The sequence below is a fragment of the Narcine bancroftii genome, chromosome 6 (genome assembly GCF_036971445.1).
Source record: "Narcine bancroftii isolate sNarBan1 chromosome 6, sNarBan1.hap1, whole genome shotgun sequence".
Classification (NCBI taxonomy): domain Eukaryota; kingdom Metazoa; phylum Chordata; class Chondrichthyes; order Torpediniformes; family Narcinidae; genus Narcine; species Narcine bancroftii.
This window is the reverse complement of record NC_091474.1, coordinates 12,607,045-12,630,037: the sequence shown is the minus strand read 5'-3', so window position 1 is coordinate 12,630,037 and position 22,993 is coordinate 12,607,045. Positions and strand designations below refer to the sequence as shown.

Below are 22,993 nucleotides of genomic sequence, written 5' to 3'. Positions count from 1 at the left end.
AATCATTCCTTACCTCCAGATAGAATTACCCTGTGCTCAGTGTGATACTGAGCAATCTCTTCACTGGGCTTAAAACTTCCCCCTTTAATTAGAATCCCAGTTACCTAATCTAGCTCATTCCACGATGGGAAAGCCTATGTTCGGCTGGAATGGGATTATATCGTTATTTACGTGTCCACATCAAAGTATCATCTGCCTGAACATTTCTCATTGCATTGGATTTGGCACCAGTTGCAGTTGTACTTCACTGGGTTTGAACTATCCAACTCTCCATGCCATGAAATAAAACTGAAAAGGCAGAAAATACTTAGCTTGGACAGCATCTGTGAAAAAGTAGAGTTGACCCTTCAAGTTAAAGACCCTTGGGTCAGAACTGTGTTAGTGAGATAATTAAATGGGAGAGAAATTGGTGGGTGGAATGCACAGGACAATGAAAATATGTATGTTCCTGTCAGAATTAAAGACAAAGCTAACATGTGTAAGGAACATTGGTTTTCAAGAGATATTGAGCTGGAAGGATCTTTCACCGTGATGTATATATAAATTATTAATGTTGGTCCGTGGCAAAAGAATGCAAGTACATTTTCTGTCTGTGTGAGAGAGGATTAGATGGAGGAAATAAGGAAAGCAAAAATGGAACTGATGGAATTGTTCTGCTGAACCCAATGAACTGAACAATAAAAAGCAAATCAGTTATTCTGTCTGGAGAGTGAGAATCAGAGATTTCTCTTTATAAAGTGATCCAGAGATATGCAGCTAATGGAGGTTAATGTATTTGAAATTAATCAGTGCATGGAAGTGATACACTACCTTATAAACTACCATCTCCCTGCCCAATCAGGTCCATCATGCCTGGACTTCCCACTTTGGCCTCGTCACTCACCTCACAACCGACAAAACCAGGCTAGAACCAAACCATCCTCAAACCTGAGGGACTGCCTAAAAAGAAGAGTTTGATGGAATCCAAACTGGTGCAGTTCTTGTTCACCACCACTGGATATTTTCAGAAAGTTAACCGTGCTTGCTAAGGCAAATAGTGACTTCTACTGACGCCAAATCAGTACTACAACCGGCTATTCTGAGTTATTCAATGTAGCTTGAAAATTCAGGTACAATAATTAAATTGAAAAACGTCAATACTGGAAATTTGAATTAAAACCAAAAATCTTTGCATAGGCAGGCACTCTCTGGTATGCACCTTCATATATATATATATATATATATATATATATTTCCAGTGGGTTAGGCATTTTTCTTGGACAATTTGTGAGCTGCTTGTGATCTTATGTTGCTGCATTCATTTGTAAGCTTTCTGAAAGACAAAGTCATTTATCTTTCTGACATCATAATTTAATTATTTTCCCTTTGGAAGAAATAATATTTTCTTCAGTTTCATCATACTTTATCTCATAATTTCATTGCATTGTTTCCATTGTGCTCAGTTTAGCTACAAGTCATCGTGAAAATATATGTTTGTCTGTTTATATAAAGGGCAGAAGGGAACTTCACAAAAAATAGTTATTTTATTCTGAGTCTGAACCAGACTGGGTGGCACATTTGGCGTAGCGGTTAGCGCAACGCCTTTATAGCGCCAGCGATTGAGATTGGTCCGGGGTTCAAATCCCGTACTGTCTGTAAGGAGTTTTGTACGCTCTCCCCATGTCTGCGTGGGGTTTTCTCCGGGGGCTCCAGTTTCCTCCCAGCATTCAAAATGAGCCGGGGGTGTAAGTTAATGGGGTGTAAATTGGGCAGCACGGACTTGTGAGCCGAAATGTCCTGATACCGTGCTGTAAGTATTTTTTTAAAAATAACATTTGCAGTTTAAACATAGGAGAGTGGATACTATTTTCTAATTGTCATGTTTCCTAAATGCAGGTAGTAACCACGAAGATGTCTCCCAGCCAACTCAGGTTGTTCAGACTCATTCCTATGGGAACTGCGAACCTGTTGAAATGTCATATCAGTCCGGTCAACTTCAGCCTGCTATACGGGTAGCAGACTTGTTGCAGCACATCACGCAGATGAAATGTGGGAAGGGCTATGGCTTTAAAGAAGAGTATGAGGTATGTTCAAACTCGTACATATCAAAATTTGATCTGCTGAGAATGGTGTTCCTTTTTGAAGGATCCTGATATGATAATATAGAAAGAGTCAACTGAAAAATAATTAATTTATGATGAACATGTTCAAGATTCAATTTATTATCATAATAATCAAACATTGCCATATTACATGATTTTTTTTGCCTGCTGCAAGGCAGACAGATTCGCCACTGGCAGGAATTGCCTAAGTGCCACTTACAGTCTGAGAGAGAGAGAGAGAAGCAAGAGCCCCCCCGCCACCCCGAGTCACTGAATATCTGTAGATTCATCTCCAGTGTCTCCGCAGCCACACAGAGTCCAGTCCAAACCATTGGCAACTCGAGCTCCAGATCCAAACCTCCGACATGGTCAGGAATCCTTCGATGCCCTCAGCACCTTCCCACATCCCAGTTCCGACACTTGGTTCCCCTCCAGCCAGTTCAAGGCAGTCCACAGCCATGTGAACGGTGAGAGGATGTGCATTTTGTTTTGTCTTTAGATCATGCAACGAATCTTAAAATTATAAAGTCAGAGCTTTGTACAATATTTCTCACAGATGTACCATGGATCAAAATTTGCTTTGCTATGTTATGATGGTATGAAATCACACCAAACAACTGGAAAACAAAGACTGCAGCTTCACAACAGGGCATGGCTGGTGAAGAAAATGATACTTGTATATCACATCGTAATCTGGGCAGTCTCTATGTTTGTCACCTTAGCTTTGCAATGTTACTTGTAATTCAGGGTCATTTTAATTGCCTCAAAACTGAATTACAGGCATGCAAGGCAAAATATATCACTGCTTAACTTATCTCTGTGACATTTCATCAATGGAGGTAACAGGAAAATATCATCAACTGGAATTTCTTTTAGGCTCTTCGATAACACTCTCAAAACTAATCGGAAGAATAACCGAGTTCATGGTGCAGTGTTTTTGTGATTAACCAGAATAACATAAGCCCTTTTCACATTGGCTAATGTTCACATTGAACCAGTTAAGGAAGCTGTTTTTGCCTTGCATGCTAGACACTGTTAACCAGTTCTCAGTATCCTTTCACACTCATCACAAGGCATTCCCGGGGATAGGGAAATCTATTCTCCACTGGTGATATATGAGTGACACATCGAGCGATGGTGGACCTGCCCTAAATCCTGATGAATATATTATGATCTTGGATTTAAACAAAATTAATCATCCCTAATTATAACATAATTATGCATTATGTACAGCACAGTATGAGTCCTTCACCCCCTGTTGTTGTGGCAACCTACATAAACCTTTATAATTCTATGAAATACCATGGGGAAAGTATAGCCCTACAATTTATAAACAGCATGGGGAAAGTCCTAGTGGCAATACCGCACAATTTATAAAGACCGTGGGAAAGAACAATGGTGGACCTGACCTCCCAAAATTGCTTGGAGCAGGGAAAGGGCTGTATAATGGAGCACTCAAGGAGGAGTTTCTTTGCCACATGGCATTCTGAGATGGCTGATCTGCCCTCTCTCTCTCTCTCTCTCTCTCTCTCCCGCTGTGACTTTCCCATGGTTCTTTATAAAGATGATCGGCAAAGTTTAAACCTTTTGAATCTTTTGTTTCCTTCATGTTCCTGCAAAGACATAATCAACGTGTCACTAATTTGTCCCAGGATACTCTGTGTCCCTTTCACACTGGGCTAATCGGCACGCAGGTGTCATCAGACACCGGTAGATTGGCCATCAGTTTATGCTGGAACACAAACTCGGTGATCCCTCAAGATTAGTAATGTACAATGACATTTGAAGAGGAGTATCTGCAGACTTGCATCCCTCATTTTCAAAATAGTCATTACAATCTTTGCACTCCCAAATTAACCGGTATTTTATTTCGGTGTAGTTTAAATTTCCTTCAATCCTTTCACAATTATAAGCAAATGTAAGTAAATGAATATCTTTGATAGCAATCGGTCATTTAAGAATAAATTGACATCCCATGCTTCCAATTAGAGTCTATGCTCTTTGGGATAATGAAAACCGGCACTGCAGTATAGAAGCAATTTGTGAGCTCTTCAAACATGATACCCTGTTGGCAATTCACATTTTTTTTTAAAGATAACTACATCATTAAAAAATTTGAAAGGAGTATGCAAATATTGAAAGCAGTTGAGTAGTAAAGCCCATACAATTTTCACAATGCATCCATGTTGTAATTTAAGAATGTTGAATTCTTTAAGGGCAGCACATAAGATTGAATAATACTCACATTGCATTAGCCCGACATCATTCCAGATTACAAGATGATATATGAATTGGTTTCATTTTAAAACAATGAAATAGCCAATTTATGTTGGCCTAATTACTCATAATTTCACGTATAAAATTTGCAACCTTAATTTTTTCATAGATTTAGCTGTGTAAAGTTTTGCGAGTTTGCATCCTTTGCCATCACTCCTACCTTCATTTAGTATGGTAATATCACGAATGTCCTGGAGGTGGCTGGGGAAAGTTCACCTCCGTCCCTCCATCATCCACTGTACAGAGGGTGTATTGAGAGCATCCTGTGGAACTACGTCACCACCTGGTTTGGAAGCTGTACCACCTCGGACCACAGAGGACAGTGAAGTCAGCGGAAAAGATCATTGGGAGCTCTCTTCCCACCATGAAAGACATCGACAACACTCGATGCAGCGAAAGGCAATAAACATCGTGAAGGGCTCCACACCCCACATGTAAACTGTTCTTTCTTCTGCCATCTGGTAGGAGGAACCTTAGCTCTAGGGCCCTTATGTCCAGATTAGGCACAGACTTTTCGCCCAAACCATCATGTTCCTGAATTCCCAAAACATATGTGGATAGTGTACCATATACAACTTTTATTGTATATGTCTTAATATTTTAATATTTCAATTCTATCTTATATTTATGTAAATATGCTCCATGGTCCTGGAGAAACGCTATCTTGTCTTTACCTTGCGAGCATAGTATGAACGATCAATAAACATACCTTGACAACAAAAAGCATTTTTAAAATGAACTGCTAGTTTTAAAATTGCTTCTCCCTATTTAGCCTTTTATTAAAAATGTTTTGAAGATTTCCTTCTTCATTTACTATTTAGCAAACATATTTGTGACCCTTGCTGCCTGCAAGTAAAGGACAAGGACTGTTTAGGACTGATAAATCCAATTTGCGTTTGATTTGACAAGCAAACAAGTTGTGGCAGGAGTTCGGTGGGTCAGACAGGATCTGTGTGCAGAAATGGACAATCAACATTTTGGTTTTGGATCCTTTATCGAGACTTTATTTTCAATTCATTATTTCCTCAAGATTCCAGCATCTGCAGTCTTTGTGTTCCTCTTTTGCATTTGATTGACTTGCCCTTCAAATTGATAGCCAGTATATTTAGACGTTCACTGGATAACATATGCAACTTTAATAAACTGGGGCACATATTTCAAATGTATCAACAAACGGTAGGTAATTTTTCAAACAGAGAAGGTACCTGATTTGTGTCTTTCTCTGCAGTCTTTTGTGTGTCATTAAATAGATAGCTATCAACTCCCTTCCAAAACAGTCTCGCAACATATTTTAATAAAATGCCTATTTATGTATTGTAAATACTAAACCATTCATTAAAGTGCAGAAATTAGCACTTTAACCATTCAAGATTCCAATTCCATTAGTAGCAACGAAGGATAGCAATCAATCACAAAACAACTGAAGTAATAATCTCTTAACAGTTCTCAAGCTCTAACAAGCCACTTAGGCTGCATAATTGTTGACAATTTCATTATCAGAGCTTTGGAGTGTTCAATTTTTGATGAGAATAGCTAAATGATAAGTGTGATTTTGTAGATGTCGCTAACTCCCCACTCATTCTAAAGCAACACGAGTGGAGTTTTAATTTGAGGAACAAAACCTCTAGATTTGCATAGGAAGTAGCATTGTTATGCACAACATCACTGGCAGAAAAATAATATTTCCCAAACTACTGATATGAAGTTTGGGAAAGGTCCAAAAATTAGAAATAGAACACAAAAATAATGACAACATGTCAACATAAATGTACGTGGACAAAAGTATTGAGTGATGGCAGCTTTGACTCAATTGGAATCTCCTCCAACTGATGCAAAACTGATTGAGATCCTAAAACACAAAATCTAAGGAGGCAAACAGCCTTGATCCCAGGTTCAGTCTGCCTTCACAGGTCATTTACCAAAGAAAATAGCAGGTGGAACGTGTGCATTTGATTGACATTTCAACACAAGCCTGGTGGTCATCACATTGTTGGTTAACATATCTTGAGTGCACAAATTGGCTGCTACATTACTAACAAAACTGGCTTCAAAAGCAACTTATTTGGTGTAAAATCTTTTTCATGTTTGAGGCGGTGAAAGATATTGCTTAAGTGCAAGTCATAAAATGCCTGACATTTGTCAAGATATGGCATCAGGTTTCAAACCATTAATTTATAACTTTCGAATATGAACATTTATAGAGGATTTTGCAAAATCATTGTCCATGATTGTACAGGAAAAAATGTGGTGCTTTTATGGGCCTGAGGTACTTTGTTCTGCTTTAACCTTACTGATATACAAAGTAAGGTTCACAAATGAAAAGGTAAAACTCACAATTAGCTGTGGCCATTTTAACAGCATGAAGCAATCTTTTGTCTGGGCTAGAAACAGATAATGAGTACAAAAATGTCAGCTACACCTAAAGTGGGTAAATCATCTGGGATGCAACCTAGAATGCTGGGGAAAGTGAGGGAGGGAATTGCAGTGACCCAGGTCATAATCTTTCAAATAGTAACAGATTCAGGAGTGATATCTGACACCTGGGAAATTGCAGATGTGAAGCATTTATTCAAAAAAGGTGCAGGAGTAAACCTCATAATTGCAGACCAGTCAGTTTAATGTCAGAGGTGGGAATGTTCAAGAAATATTTGGTAAGTTAACATTTATTGGTCACATAATTACCTAGTACATTGAGAAGGGTTATTTTGCAAGTAGTCCAACAATCCTACTGACATACAAGTGGAAGAACAGTTACAGAGATTAGAATTATAATCTATACTCTTGCCAAGGGACAAAGTTAGCAATCACCTGGGCAATTGCAGAATAATTATAGACAGGCAGCCTTCATCTAGCATCTAGATTTATCACACTATAAATCTGGCAAGTGATTTTGATGAAGTAACAGAAAAGCTTGAATTGATGGGCTTCATACAAACTCCCCAAAGGCAATCACCAAGATGCCACATAATAAACTTGTCCTTGCTTTGGGAACCAGACATAAAGGGGACTGAAGATATATATAGAGAAAATGACAAAATAACAGATAAAAGTTTAGCAGTAAGCTGAAAGGAAGTGTGACAAGGAGTTTAATCCAAATCCCTGATAGGGCGGCACGGTTGGCGTAGCAGTTAGTGCAATGCCTTTACAGCACCATCAATTGGGACCAGGGTTCGAATCCGGCCCTGTCTGTAAGGAGTTGGTACATTCTCCCCGTGTCTGCGTGGGTTTTCCCTCCGGTTTCCTCCCACCATTCAAAATGTATTGGTGGTGGAGGTTAATTGGGTATAAAAAAATTGGGCAGCACAGACTTGTGGGCCGAAATGGCCTGTTACAATGTGGTATGTCTAAATTTAAAATTTAATTTTTTTTAAAATTAAGAATGCTAAAAATGTTCATTCTGTTTTTCTGACCTGCTGAGTGCTTCCAGAATTTTCCATGTTTATTCTAGAATTCAGATCTTCAGTCCATTTTCAGATTAAGGCAATAATGAGGTCTGAATTCAAGTGATCCAGGCAAAACTCAAAACTGAGCACCAGTTAGCAGATTATTTGTGTCTCACTGTCAACAACCATCTGCATCACTTTATTGATGGTTTAGAGGAGATTGATTGGATGCTAATTAGTTGGATTGAATTTACCCTGCCTATTGTGGGGAGTTAAGAGCTGGGAGTTGTTTATATTGTTAGGTAGATGTCAGTATGTTGTAACTATACAGGTGCCTATCCTTTTATCTGGGATTCTGAAAACCGGCAACCTCCAAAGACTGGCACTTTTTTTCAGTTCGATGACATCTGTTCATCAAAGATGGAGTTTGGCACCAAACATGACCCGATGCGACCCTCACTCAACTCCCGAATATCCCATCATAATCCGCTACTTTATAAGTGCCTCCAAATCACCTATACTGATGCCCATCCAGCATTACGACACTTTCAGTCAGCCCGGCGGTGGCTCAATGGCTGTCGTCGCTACGCATAATCCCCCACACAGCTTAAACCGAGAAAGGGGCCTTTCTCCTGGCGCTGGTAGAGAGTGGGGTGGTTGAGAGCAACATGACTCGGGTGGGTGAGGGGGTGGAGAGAGAGCAGCGCAACTCAGGCAGGCGAGGTGGGGGGGGAGAGAGACAGCAGCGTGACTCGGTCAGACGAGGGGGGAGAGATGGCAGCGTGATTCGGTCAGATGGGGGAGAGAGGAGGCAATGCAACTCGGTCAGGCAAGGGGGCGAGAGACGGCAGCACAACTCGGCAAGCTTAAAGGGACAGAAATCAAAATGATTTTGAAATTTGGAAGATTCCGAACAAAGGCAAGTGTCTGGTCCTGACAATCCTGGTTAAAAGGTTGGGCACCTGTACTATATAGCTTTACTTGGAATTCAATGAGTTGTGGAGTTCCAAAGACTGATCACCATCAAAAAAGTTCCAAATCGCCTACTTCAGCCAAAGGAAACAATCTCATGGCATCCACAATGTTGATCCCGTTAAGAATTTTGTTAGATGGACATCACTCACTCTGCCAAATTCTAGTGAATGCAGTTCCATTCTACACAATTAAGATAAGAACACCAGATCTGAATCCATTTGGTGAATCTTTGCTATAATCCCTCTATTGCAAATTTAACTTTATTTAGATAAGTGGATGAAACCTGCACATAGTACTCAATGTGTTGTCTCTCCAGAGCCCATGTAATTGTAGAAAGGCATCTGCACTCAACTCATCTTGTAATGAAGGCCATCATGCCATTTGTCTCCCTCATCACTTGCTTCATGTGCATGTTGGTTTTCGGTGAATCATGAAACCTGGGCTCCTTTGAACATCAGCACTACCCAATTTCTGCTTTTCTGTCTTGAGCAGTATAATGCATCTGTCATGTTCTCACCTGTTTATATCCCTTGAGGCCTTGTTATGTCCTCTTAAAATTTACAATCTCATTTTTATCTAAAATAAATCATGCTTGAACTCGTCAGGCAATCATTAAAATTAATCAATAATAACTGAGGCCCAACCACTGATCTCTGCAGTAACTCACTAATAACATGACAAACGGAGAAGAATCCACTCTTTGCTTTTTGACTGATAATATTTTTTCCTCCATCCTTTGTTGTCCAACCTCCTGAATGGGAACTTATAAAAAGCCTTCTGGAAGTCCAAATGCTCCACATCAATGAGGTCTCCTTATCTATTCTACTAGACACATTTTAAATGAACTCCAGGAAACTAGTCACATATGACTTTCCTTTGTTACGAGCTCAAAGGACCCCAAAACCCAGCAGTAATAGATATTCACCAAGACAAATGGTTACTTAAACAAAAGTTGCTTTAAATAATCTTTAAACATGAAACTAACTCCCTTCTAATTCTAAACACACGTGTATGTAATGTGTGTGTACGTTCAGAAAAATTCTTTGGTTCACAGTCCAATCTCACTTCTCATTCCTCCAAGTTCACTGGTTGCAGGCAATTCTTATACTGTGCTCAGAATTTAACATTTATAAAGTTCGCCAGGCTTTGGTGCTTGAAGGGTAAATGGTTACCACTCAGGAAGGTTCTTGTTGGTTTTCAGAGAGATATTTGTTGTTCCAGGACATCCACAACTGATGTACTTCCATCAGCCACTTAAGTGTCTTATTGATGAAACATGCCCCTTCAGGGTTCTTCAGATGATAACCTCTTTCTTTCAGGTCATCACAGAGTTTCTTTTTGTTTTCCTTGTTCAAAGTAAAACATTAGACAGCCAGTCCTCTCCTCTTGCATGAGCCACAAGGGCTTTGGCCAGGCCATCTTCCAAATGGGGCTTTCCACAAGCTTGCCAGCTTGTCCTCTTCCATTCCCAGCTGCTTCTGCTTGCTGTAACACTGTAGAAGTGATCTCTCTCCATCTGAGATAAAAAGCCTGTTTGACTCTCCCTGCATCCAAAACCACATGACCCTCTTAGAACAGCAAGCTCTCTTCCAGACTGAAAGTGGCTCCAACAAGTTCATTCATCTGTTGCCTTCTGTAAACAACAATCCATCAGTGAAGTCTCTGAGCACTCTCCAGAGCTCTTGCAAAAGCTGTGGAGCCAATATGTCTAGCATTAGCAGACCTCCAGTATTTCAAATAAGATCTGTTTTAAAGTGGTTGCATAACCTACTCTAACAAACCTTTCCCAATTTATCTCCCAAAAACATATACTCTTGTCACACCTTTCATAGATCCATTCTGACATTGCTCAAGCCAATTATTCTTTTCAAAGTGGTGAATTATTATATCCTTCAATTTTGACTCCAGCAACTTCCCTATCTCTAATATTAGACTAATAAAGGATCTTGGATCAGAAAGATTAACTATTTCTCCTAACACAGATGTTGCTCAACCAGAAATGTCTGCCTTTATACCACATTTTCAGCATCTCCAGATAGATTGGCATCATGTTAGTTCCCTGCCTTCTCTTTTCCTCCCTGGAATTTACAAGTGGTACATTTTGGGAAATTAAAGCGGGGCTGGACATACATGGTGAATGGCAGGGCCCTGGATAGTGTTGATGAACAGTGGAACCTAGGGCTACAAGTGCATAGTTCTCCTAAAGTAGCAACATGGTTAAACAAGGTGGTGAAGTGCATGGCATAAGAAGATGGAGCAATGAGTACAGGTGTAAGGATGTAATGTTGGTGAGACTGCACTTGGAGTATTGTGTTTAATTTTAATGATGACTTCAGGAAGAATGTGATTGAGCTAGAGAGAGTGCAGAATAGATTTACAATGTTGTTTCTGTGACTCTAGGGCTCGAGTTACAAGAAGAGATTGGACAGGGTTTAGACGTTTTCCTTCAGTGTCAAATGCAGAGGATTTTTTGTCATTATAAGGAACGAAGATTAGGTGGGTCATTCTGATTTTTTTTCCCCACAGTATGGGAATCTAAAGTTTGAGAAAATGGGCTGAAGGTGAGGGGGAAAAGATTATAAGTGGGTGGTGGGTATCTGGAACAAGTTGCCAGATAAAGTGATAGAGGAAGGAAAAATTACAACAGTTAAAAGGGATTTTGGAGAGCTACATGAATTGAAATGATATAGAGGGATTTGGGCCAAATCTTGCTGAGGTAGCTCAAAACTAGCTAAGGTAGGCTCTTTGATGGGCCTGCCGAGTTAGGCCAATAGGCCTGTTTTCTGTGTTGTATAACTCTTTGAATCTCTCTTCTTAAATAGTGGGCTAATACATGTAGCCTTCTGATCCATAGAAACAATTCCAAAATCGACAACATTTTGGAAGCATCCACCCTGCTTATTGCTAATTCATTCAGTGTTCTGGAATTTATTAGTTTTATGTCTCACCAATTTCTCTGGTACATTTTTAATACCTATATCCTAATTCTTGCTAGGGCGTTTGATACTTCTGGGTGATTTTTTTTGTGTTCTCTTCAATGAAAATTAACACAAGAATAAGGAAATGGGAAAAGAATTGAACATCTTTATAAATTCTCCACTCAACACCATCAAAGGATCCACATTGATCTTTCCTTTTTTGCAATACCAAGAGAAAGCCTTGTGGTCTGCATTATGGTTCCTGCTGGTTTGTTCTCACGTTCTATCTTGCCTTTCTTTATCAATTTCTTAGTCCTGCTCGGCTGAGTTCCCCATCCTAATGCCTTTTCTGTTATTTCTGTCAGCCATATGAGCCTCTCCCTTGCATTCAATGCTACCTTTAATTTCTCTCGTCAGCTACAGATGGTTCACTTTTCCTGTTTAGTGCAGTGCATTAAAGCAATATATTTTTGGTGCAAATTACACATTAGCTCCCCAAATGCTAGCCTTTCCTATCCAGTGTTAAACCTTTCAATCAATCTTCCCAATCAACCACTGCCAAATCCTCCCTCAACCCTTCCCAGTTACCTTCATTTAGATTTAAGACCCTTGTTTCAGATTGAAAATAATTTCAAAATCAATGTAAAATTGTATCATATTAAGGACACTTCCTTCAAGGCCTCTTTAGAATATGCTTATTAATTAACCTTTTCTCAATACACAAAACAAGATATAAAATAATTTCTGCAATGAGTTATATACTTTTGGAAATAGGTCACAGATTTTTGTGAAATGTTAGCCATAAGAGTGAGGACTTCTTCATTTAGTTGATAAACAATATCCTGCTTCAAGTTCAGCCTTCTCTGGTGATTCAGAGTCATTTTCCTGGGTGGTTTCAAAGTAAAATTGGATACCAGAAAGAGTATCTATTTCTATGTATATCCTTGCATAGCAACAGCTTCTGTTGCTATGCAGCAAAAAAGATTCAGCTCACTCTTGGTGATCATTTCTTTGTTGTCTTCAATAGTATCTCTTGAAAATAAAGAAGATTGACAAAGATAATTACTTTATATGTATCCTTCATACAATTCAAATATGACTCTAAATTATTGCGACTGTATTCTGCTTTAGTTGATAAGCTTGTAATTGTAACTGACTTGGATCAAAACTGATGAATGTACCAAAATTTATTTATCATTCTCATCTTCTATGACTCCTTTGAGACATAAAATATCTTTGAACTTTCATTGAACTAAAATCCACCAGGTGCAGATTGAAGAAGCTGATCATGACTTAGTTTTACTACGGCATTTATGTTGAGAACTAGACAAGAAATGGTAGCAGATCATTGTAAAAGATAGGAAGCCTATTAAAGGGAGCCTGGTTTTGAGTGTAACCGATATGGACATGTTTTCAAAGCTCAGAGATCCTGAGTTTCATCATGCAAGAACACCAATATCTAAGGTTTCCAAATCTTTGAGATTAGCTAACATAACACAACTTATTTTATCCAGACTCTAACGAGTTATTAATCATTTGCAAGTGAAATGTTTCTTGGCATTTTGCTTTTCCATTATGGTGCTTCAATGGGCCAGAGACCTCACTGTACTATACAGTACCACTGTCCTCACCCATTCGGCCTCACCACATACATTGCAAAGACTAAAGAGAGAAAGGATAAACATAGCAACAGAAGCTGTTGGTATGCAAGGATATACATAGAAATAGATACTCTTTCTGGTATCCAATTTTACTTTGAAACCACCCAGGAAAATGACTGAATCACCAGAGAAGGCTGATCTTGAAGCAGGATATTGTTTATCAACTAAATGAAGAAGTCCTCACTCTTATGGCTAGCATTTCACAAAAATCTGTGACCTATTTCCAAAAGTATATAACTCATTACAGAAATTATTTTATATCTTGTTTTGTGTATTGAGAAAAGGTTAATTAATAAGCACACAAGATGATGAAGATATTTACTGCAAATCAATTCAATCGGGAGACAATAATCACATTATAACACAATGGAACATTTGGGTGGTGTAGCAGTCAGAGCAGTGCTGTTACTGCACCAGCAAACAGGACTGGGGTTTGAATCCCGCGCTGTAAGGAGTTTGTTCATTCCATACCTGTATGGCTTCAGTTTCCTCCCACCATTTGAAACATACCAGGGGTTATAGATTATTTGGGTGTAATTAGGTCGCAGGGGTTTATGGGCCGACAAGGCCTGTTACCATGCTGTATGTCTACATTTAAATTTACAGATTTCATATGGCTTCTGTTCAAGAAGTGGCTTATACCCTAGTGCACCATTCTGCCTTTGAGGAAAAGATTCTTCCCGCAGCTCGGTAAGACATTGCATACAATGGCCCTTCCCACCTGTATACCCTCCCGTCAATTCTCTATTTTAGCCCAAATGGAGGAGCTGAAGAATGTTAGTTCATTTTCTTTATTCAACATTTGGAAGCTATGTGGGAAGTGGAGTGGGTAAATTTTCAGGTTAGCATGTGGGTGGAGTGAGAGATTGTGTGTGCCCAAGCATTTCCTAGGTAAGTTAATCTATGCAAGGTGGAGAATTAACAGTGCTCTGCAGCTGTCGACATATTCTGTTAGATCATAACACTTGGTGTGACACAGCATTGTTGAGAGGGCAGTCATCCACCTGGAGAAGAACATTCAAGACATCCCCTTGCCAGCCTCTTGTTAAAATATCTCTGCTGTGTTCCTGGATCACTGGACATTTCTCTGAGCATGTATTTCACTTAAGAAAGTTTTTTTTTAGTTGTTAACTGTTGAGCATGCTTTCTTTTCCTGGAAACTTCTCCTTCATCTGTGCTGTTGTGCTTATCCACTAAGAGGAGTAAGGTTTTGCCTAGCTGTCTACCAAGAGAAGCTCTCTTCCTTGAATTTTGCAATGGTCCAAATAAGCTGGTCATGTCAAGAGCATTATAGATCATGTTTAGCATTTCTTTCAGGGTGTAAAGTACCGCAACACTATTTTGTGAACAATTGTATCAAAATTTTGCACAGTTGCCAAATACAACCATAAATGGGTGTAATCCAATTCTTGAAATGATCATTATATGGGGAGAAGGCAGGTAGGTGGAGTTAGATCATAAATTAGATCAGCCATGATCGTATTGAATGGCGGAGCAGGCTCGATGGGCCATTTTTGGCCTACTCCTGTTCCTATAATTGTGGATAGGGTGTTGGTTAAATAAATTGATTCAAATAATAAAAAATTTGAGATTGAACAAGTGGAATTTTTTTAAACTAGTTAACAATTGAATAGTTCACCAAATAAAGGTTCAAATAACAAGGTCTTTCATTTTTGTATTTTTATTTAAATTTAGCTCTGATGCACACTTTTATATTTTCCATGTTCTCAAGCCGCACTTTTTGTCAAATTTCCAAATGTTTAATTATCTTCTTGGTCAGAACATCCACAAGGTTACACATTTAAAATAGACAGCAAAGTCACCTTCTCTGATGTGTTTGGATAAAATGCAAGAGCTTTTTGACAAATAGAATACTTTAATAAGAGGTACTTCTATGATCAATGTACAGTAGTTATGCTTTCATTTGTGATGACAAGCCAACATATTTCTCTAATTGCCTTCTTCAGATCTTGTCAGCTAACAAAAAATTAAATCAGGCAGATTATTACTTTGAAATTGTTGCGGGTTTACATTTCTTCAAGTCTAAAATACTACCCAGTGACATAAATAACCTAAATGTATGTTATTAAAACCAAAGTCTTCATAATCTAAGTATTTTCGGTCCTTTCTGTTTAATAGTATTCATGCATTTCTGTTTCTGTGTACTTTTGACACTTGCAAGGTGATGATATAGAAGTGTGTGTGAGGAATATTGCAAGCACTAATGGCCTATTGACAGTGCAATACAGCAATGTATCTTGACACCTGTGTGGTAAAGACTCAGATCAGAGAAGACATTTATATTACATCTTGCTATAAATGTAAAAAGTTGTGTTAGATCAGGTCTTCAGGAAGCTGTCGTGCAGCTATGCTCTGGTTCATACAAAAATGTTAGGCATTTGTCTACTAACATTGTTAACAATGACACACGTGGCAAATAACAATATCATATTTAGCTGTGAGTGGAAATGCTGATATTACTATAATCTGACTTCTGTTTAAGACCTCAAGACCACGCAAAATAGGAACATATGTCAGGCATTCAATTCCTCAAGATGGCTCTACCATCTTGAGGAATCAATGCTCACTGGAAAGTCTTCGAATCCAAGTTCCTGCTCTTCCTTCATAACCTTTGATTTTTCTCTTACTGCTTATGAATCTCCAGATTGCCTGAAAGCTTGGATTCCATCATACTTCCCTGGACATGTACCCAAAGTATGAGCATGATGCAGGAAGCCAGTGCCAGAAAACTGAGGAGTGGTTTAATCAAATTCCAATTTCAAAAAGCCACAGTAGTCAGTTAAATTGTAAAAAATCCCATTCAATTGGACATGCATTCAATGGGATGCTGCATCAGTCTATTGAATAATACCAGTGGCACACAACAATTTGAAATTAGCCTAATCTGCTGACTTGATTAGAAGTCCAAATTCAAGGTGATAACAAAAAAAATAATGGAAAGAGTAACTTTTATGAGCAAATTATATCTTACCATGTTTATGCCATAAAAACAACATTGAGACTGCTAGAATGTTACAAAAGAAATTTATTTGCATCCATAAATACTTCTTTTTGAAAGATGGAATAATAAAAAAATGAAATTTTAAAGTTTTATTGACAGATATATCAGTTTTTTTCTATATTTTTTTTTGCTTTTCCTGAGTTTATACTCTATCTGTCATACCTCAAAAGAATAGAACACATTATTTTGCACTTGTAAAGATGCTTTCAGTGCAGGATAATTTTGTGGGTTTTTAGTTGTCATGGAGACTCATCTTTTAAGATACCCTTCTGCTTTCAATTTACATCATTACAGCTAGCTCAATCAATTTAATCCTAGATAAGGTCCTTTTTTCAAAAATTACTGCACCAGAATCCACTGGAAATGCTGTGTTCAAATTAGATTCAGGTTAGAGGTAAGATTTCATATTTTTCACTCTTCGAAAAAGAGCTTTGTAACCTATTAGAAAACAGAGATTAGTGCATTTTTTTCGCTACTTGAACCATGGCCTTTCACCATGAGTTGCATTTATATTCCATTGTTTCTTTTCCTAAAGTGTTCATCATTCTTTATATTTACTGGAGTTATCACTAAAATTGAAAGAGTGCAGAGAAAATCTACAAAGCTGTTTCTGGGACTTGAGGGGCTAAATTATAGGGAACAGGATGAATAGAAGAGGACTTTACAGAATGAATGAGGAGAGATTTGATAGAGGTATGCAAATCATGAGGGGTATCGATAGAGTAAGTGCAAGCAGGATTTTGTTTCCACTGAGGTGAGGTGAGACAAGAACTGCAGAACGTAGGTTTAGGCTGAAAGGAGAATTGTTTAAGGGGGATGATTGGGGAGAAAGTTCAGTGAATGGTAAGAGAGTGGAGTGGGCTGTCAGTGGAAGGGTGAATGTGGGTAGGATGTCAACATTTAAGAAAAATTTGGATAGGTAGATGGATGGGACGGGTATTGAAGGTGCAGGTCGAGGGGCAGAAAAATAGTTCAGCACAGACTATATGGGCACAAGGGCCTATTTCTGTGTTATTATGTTCTATGGTTCTACTCACAGTAACGCCCTTCTGGCCTACTAGCCCTTGCAATCTAAATACCCCAATTAACCTCTGCTTTGAAGGGTGGGATGCAACTGGAGCACTCGGAGGTAACTCTCACAGACACGGGGAGAACGTACAAACTCCTTACAGACAGCACCAGAGTCAAATCCAAGTCACTGGTGCTACAATAGCATTACCCTAACCTCTACGGTTAAAATCTCAGGATTTTCAATTTTTTTTACAGCTTTCAAGCCTTGGTATTTTCTGTTCAATAATAATTTTGCCAGTCTGTACTCCCAGGGAGGTTCAAAAGAACTTTGAAAACTTATCACAAAATTGTTACACTAATTCTCCAATTATTCTCCTCAGTATCTTGCAATGTTGCCAGGTTCTGATGTCGAAATACTCTTATATCTAATGATCAAATGATGATGGAAACAGGCAGTGTCTTTACTTACACATTCAGAATGAGAGTAAATTCAAACAGACAATTAAGAGCCCTGCATGTAATGATTCTCTTCATCTTCTTGAATTTTTTTCACTCAAGTCTTGTTGATTTTCATTTAAAATAGGGTTAGAATTATGCACTTCTCAAACTATAATTCTGTATGGGTAACTTAAACATTGAAAACCATGCAAGATAATATGCCCTGAGGTGAACAAAGTTGAAAGCCAGGCAGGAGGTAAAGTCTGATATCGTGTATTTTGCCAGCTCTTTTAATCTAAATCACTTGCATACAACATGAAAAGTAGTGAATCTGACACTGATTCTTGGGGAGTATCAGTAGTCAATGGCAACCAGCCAAAATAGGCCCCCTTTATTCCTATAGCTTGCCTTCTGCTACTCAGCTGATCTTCTATCCACTCTAGTACCTTTCCTGTAAAACTATGCACTCCTATCTTCTGCAGCACCATGCGAAGGCAGCGTATTCATCTGCCTGGTCCCCACATCTCTACACTTCTCTCTGTCTCTTTCTATTTTGAAAAAAAAAATTACCTTTTTTGACCAAGTTTTTGTTCATTTTTCATCATTTCATTCTGTGCATCAAGTTCAAGTTTTGCTTTGGGACCCAGCTGTAAAGTCATAGTAAAGGCCAGATTTCACTCCAAATTCTCCTTCTTCTTCTTCTTTTCCTTGTTCTCATCCTCCCTGTCCTTTTCCTAAAAAGTGACTCGAGTTAGGTTGTTTTGAGATATCTGAGGATCCCTGTGCAGTACCAGCACTCTCTGCCGTAGGTCCTTGACTAGGTGCAAAGAGGTGTGATGAGGAACGTTGTGCACTTCATTCACTGTTTCATTGTGACCTACATGTGCTTCCATTGCAGTGCCTTAAGGTCTTCACAAATGTCAAAATGGTTTTGAATAAACTGGCCCCCAAGTTTCAGCTCTTGAAAAACAGCTTTATATTTCCCAGATTTACATCCATTCCAATCTCCAATGTTTATCCAAACTTTCCAGCAAGTGGGGGAGAGCAGGCAATATTGCTCCTACCTCACCCACTCATAGTCAAGACTTCCATCTTCATGTAAATTGGTGGAAGACCATGACAAATAGACTTTCCCCAAAGCAATGTAATTGTGATAGGCGTCTACTTTTTATTGAATCCAAAATAAAGTCCTTGCTAATCTAGCAAGGACTTGAATTCACTTCTGGTCTTTCATTCTTGGTGTTTGAATTGATCTAAATCGCATTGCGTTTATGAAGATGGGGTATTGCCATGTATATTCCAATTGGCTGTTGCAACAGAGTGAAATACTCAATACGTAACTTTATTCTGATTAATTTGCTTAATATAGTGGACAAGGGAAATGGAGAAAATTGAGATTTTGAAAGGGACAAAAGCCCAAACTTGAAGAACAAGAACAACAAATTTAGTGACATGTAGTGAGTGATTGCTTCTCAGGCTGGAGGCCTGTGACTGGTGGTGTGCCTCAGGGATCTGTATTGGAACCATTGTTGTTTGTTGTCCATATCAATGATCTTGGTGAATTGGATCAGCAAGTTTGCTGATGACACTGAGATTGGAGGCATTTTGGACAGCGAGGAAGGCTTTCAAAGCTTGCAGAGGGATCTGGACCAACTGGGAAAATGGGCCAGAAAAAGGCAGATGGAATTTAATGCAGACAAGTGTGAGGTGTTGTATTTTGGAAGGATAAACCAAGGAAGGACATACATAGTAAATGGGAGGGAACAGAGAAGTGTGGAGGAACAAAGGGATCTGGGAATACTGATACATAATTCCCTGGAAGTGCTGTCATAGGTAGAGACGGTTGTAAAGAAAGTTTTTGGCATCTTGGCCTTCATAAATCAAAGTATTGAGTACCAAAGAGTGGTGATAGGGTTGCAAATGGAGGTGAGGACCTCTATAAAATAATTGTTACAAAAGAGATAGTGGTGATCAAACTTTTGGGATTGAAAGCAGACAAATCCACTGGTCCTGATGGGATGTATCCCAGAGTACTGAGGGTATGTTGGGAGTTATAGTCGATGCGTTGGTAGTCATTTACAAAAATTCTCTGGATTCTGGGCAGGTCCAGGCAGATTGGAAGACAGCAAATGTCATGCCACTTTTTAAAAAGGGATGTAGGCAGAAGGCGGGTAGCTATCGGCCAATTAGCTTAACGTCTGTAATCGGGAAAATGTCATTAAGGATGGAATAGTGAGATGTTTAGAACGAAGGGTCTCCATCAGGCAGACACAGCATAGATTCAGAAAGGGCAGGTCTTGTTTGACAAACTTGCTGGAGTTCTTTGAGGATATAATGGATGCGGTAGATAGAGAGGAAAAGGTTGATGTTGTACATTTGGATTTCCAGAAGACATTTGATAAGGAGCAGGCACAAGAGACTTATCACAAAGATACAGATGAATGGAGTTGGGGGAAGTATATTTGGCCTGGATTGAGGATTGGTTAACTGACAGAAGGCAGAGAGTCGGGATAAATGGGTGCTTTTCTGATTGGCAGACAGTGGGAAGTGGGGTGCTTCAGGGGGTTGGTGCTGGGCCTGCAACTGTTCACCATTTACAATAACGATTTGGGAGAGGGGACGGAGCGTTGTGTAGCCAAGTTTGCGAATGATACTAAATTGAGTGGAAAAGCAAATTCTACAGAGAATGTGGAGAGGCTGCAGAAGGATATAGTTAGGTGATTGGGCAAAGGTCTGGCAGGTGGTCTTCAGGAGTTGAGTTACAGGGATAGATTAAACAGGTTGGGACTTCATTCCTTGGAACATAGAAGAATTAGGGGAGATTTGATAGAGGTTTACAAAATTATTAGGGGAATAGACAGAGAAAATGTGAGTTGGCTCTTTCCATTAGATTGGGAGAGATAAATACGAGGCTTTAGGGTGAAAGATTTAGGGGGAACTTCACTCAGAGAGTGGCGAGTGTTTGGAGCGAGCTGTCATCTGACCTGGTAAATGCGGGTTCACTCTTAAATTTTAAGAATAAATTGGATTGATACCCGAATGGTAGTGATCTGGAGGGTTATGGAATGGGTGCATGTCAATAGAACTAGATGAATGGTGTTTCAGCGCAGACTAGAAGGGCTGAATGGCCTGCGTTGTGTGCTCTAGGGTCCTATGATCGTGACAATATATTCTGATTCTGAATTGTTTAAATCTGGAATACTGAGTTTCCAGAAATCGGCTTCATATATTTCATCATAGCAAAATTCAGAATGATTCAATCTTCCTCAGTATTGCCAAGTGGCTTTGATGAATCTGTTCCTGTCTGAAAGCAGTTACTATTTTACTTAGAATCTTGCCATTTTTCCGCATTCCCTTTCACCTGGTCTACCTTTGTGCAATAAGGTGAAACACAAAAGTCTGCAGAGGTTGTGATAGTAGTAAAAACACACATATGCTTTTTACACAGCACTTTCATTCCGGGACATTTGCTCCTTTTTAACGGACCGCCTGCTGTCTAAAAAGCACCGAACCGGAATGGGGGTGTCATTCCAGTCCCAGCTTTTTTCCAGCAGCAGACCCGGAACATCGGCTGTGTAAAAGGTGCTTCTGGCATTCCGGGACCAATTCAGGTAAGGATGTGTATGTGTGCTGTAAGATTTTTTAGTGTATTTATAGGTAAGCATTTAAAACTTGGGCGAAGCATGCAAGTAGGACAACAGGAAAAATCTTTTTAAATAATAATACAGCTGTTCTGCTCTCTCCCGGCGGCCCGCTGCCTGTTCTCTGTTGCTGTGGGCCGCTCATGGAGAGGGGTGAGGGCAATTACAAAGTGTGGCTGGGTCCAGCACCAACCTGGTAAGATATCATTCCCAGAACATCACTGATTGGACACTAGGTCTGCTAGATTGAGCTGCAATTATTCTCTTCTTTGGCTTGGCTTCGCGGACGAAGATTTATGGAGGGGGTAAAAAGTCCACGTCAGCTGCAGGCTCGTTTGTGGCTGACAAGTCCGATGCGGGACAGGCAGACACGATTGCAGCGGTTGCAGGGGAAAATTGGTTGGTTGGGGTTGGTGTTGGGTTTTTCCTCCTTTGCCTTTTGTCAGTGAGGTGGGCTCTGCGGTCTTCTTCAAAGGAGGTTGCTGCCCGCCAAACTGTGAGGCGCCAAGATGCACGGTTTGAGGCGTTATCAGCCCACTGGCAATGTGGCAGGCACCAAGAGATTTCTTTAGGCAGTCCTTGTTATACAGCAAAGGTAAAAGGCAGAGTCGATCTGGCTGACAGCGAGTAGTTCACTATGTGGGAACTTGGGGTTTAGTCCATCTCAGATGTCCATGCATGCTCATATAAATGCAGAAGTATAAATTGAGCTGCAGATGAAATGGCTGGAGCTGGAGATGAAATGAGCTGGTGGAGAAATAGTGATGCATCCTCTACTAGACTCACCATTTCACTAGGTGGGTGAAGCACTGATGTGTTGCTAGGAGGAGAATGAGATGATTTAATTCATAAATGCATAATTCATGGTTTTGACAGGACAGATGTGGGGTGGCTGTTGGCCTTTCAAAATAGGGCTTGATCATTCATGAATAAGATAAAAAAATATGTATAAAAGGGTACTGAATCTGGAACTCTATGGAAGAAGGATGTGAATGTTAAGTTCCTGAATGTATTCAATCAAGACAGTCACTGACAGACCTTCAGATAATAAGGAAGAGGAGATTAGTGTTAGGGAGGAGCATTGTGATTTAAAAACACCAGCCCCCACACTGATCCCACCGCCCCGCTCTCAGCTGTCCCCAGCTGACTCTAGTCACCTGTGAGATTGTCCTCGGTTGTAACAGTCTGAAGCCCACTGCCCTGGTCTCCACCCCCCCCCCCCCCCCCCACAAGACAGTTTGCCACCAGCCAGCAATAATCAATAAGGGATTACAAAAGGTGGGATGTGAATGAAAAGAAAAAGTTTGAAATCCACTGCTACAGATCAATACTTACAGGAGATTTTCCCATATTCTTTTATAAATTCTCCACATATTTTCCGAATGGTTTTATAAATTGTCCATGTATGTTTTATTATATTGTGAATGTATTTTCCCACACTCTTTTATACATTGCACACGTATCTTTTATTAAATTGTGAGTGTGTTTTTCTCCAAGCTCTTATATTTGTGATTTTCCCACCTTAATAAAAGCAGCATTTGATTGCAAATCCTCGTGTCCAGACTTATCTATCGTGAAACTGACAC

At 39.5% G+C, this 22,993-nt stretch overlaps 1 protein-coding gene across 25 annotated transcripts in view; it reads left to right on the top strand.

The window, feature by feature from the left end:
• Positions 1 to 22,993, top strand: part of ptprt (protein tyrosine phosphatase receptor type T) — a 1,055,968-nt gene that overhangs the window by 905,547 nt on the left and 127,428 nt on the right. For all 25 annotated transcript variants that reach the window (XR_011339907.1, XR_011339906.1, XR_011339908.1 and 22 more), the window contains one exon: positions 1,876 to 2,063. Coding sequence is in view for 21 of the 25 variants with exons in the window: in XM_069884025.1 (XP_069740126.1) it covers positions 1,876 to 2,063 (188 nt within the window). In the remaining 4 variants the exon portion in view is untranslated. The remainder of the gene's footprint in view (positions 1 to 1,875; positions 2,064 to 22,993) is intronic.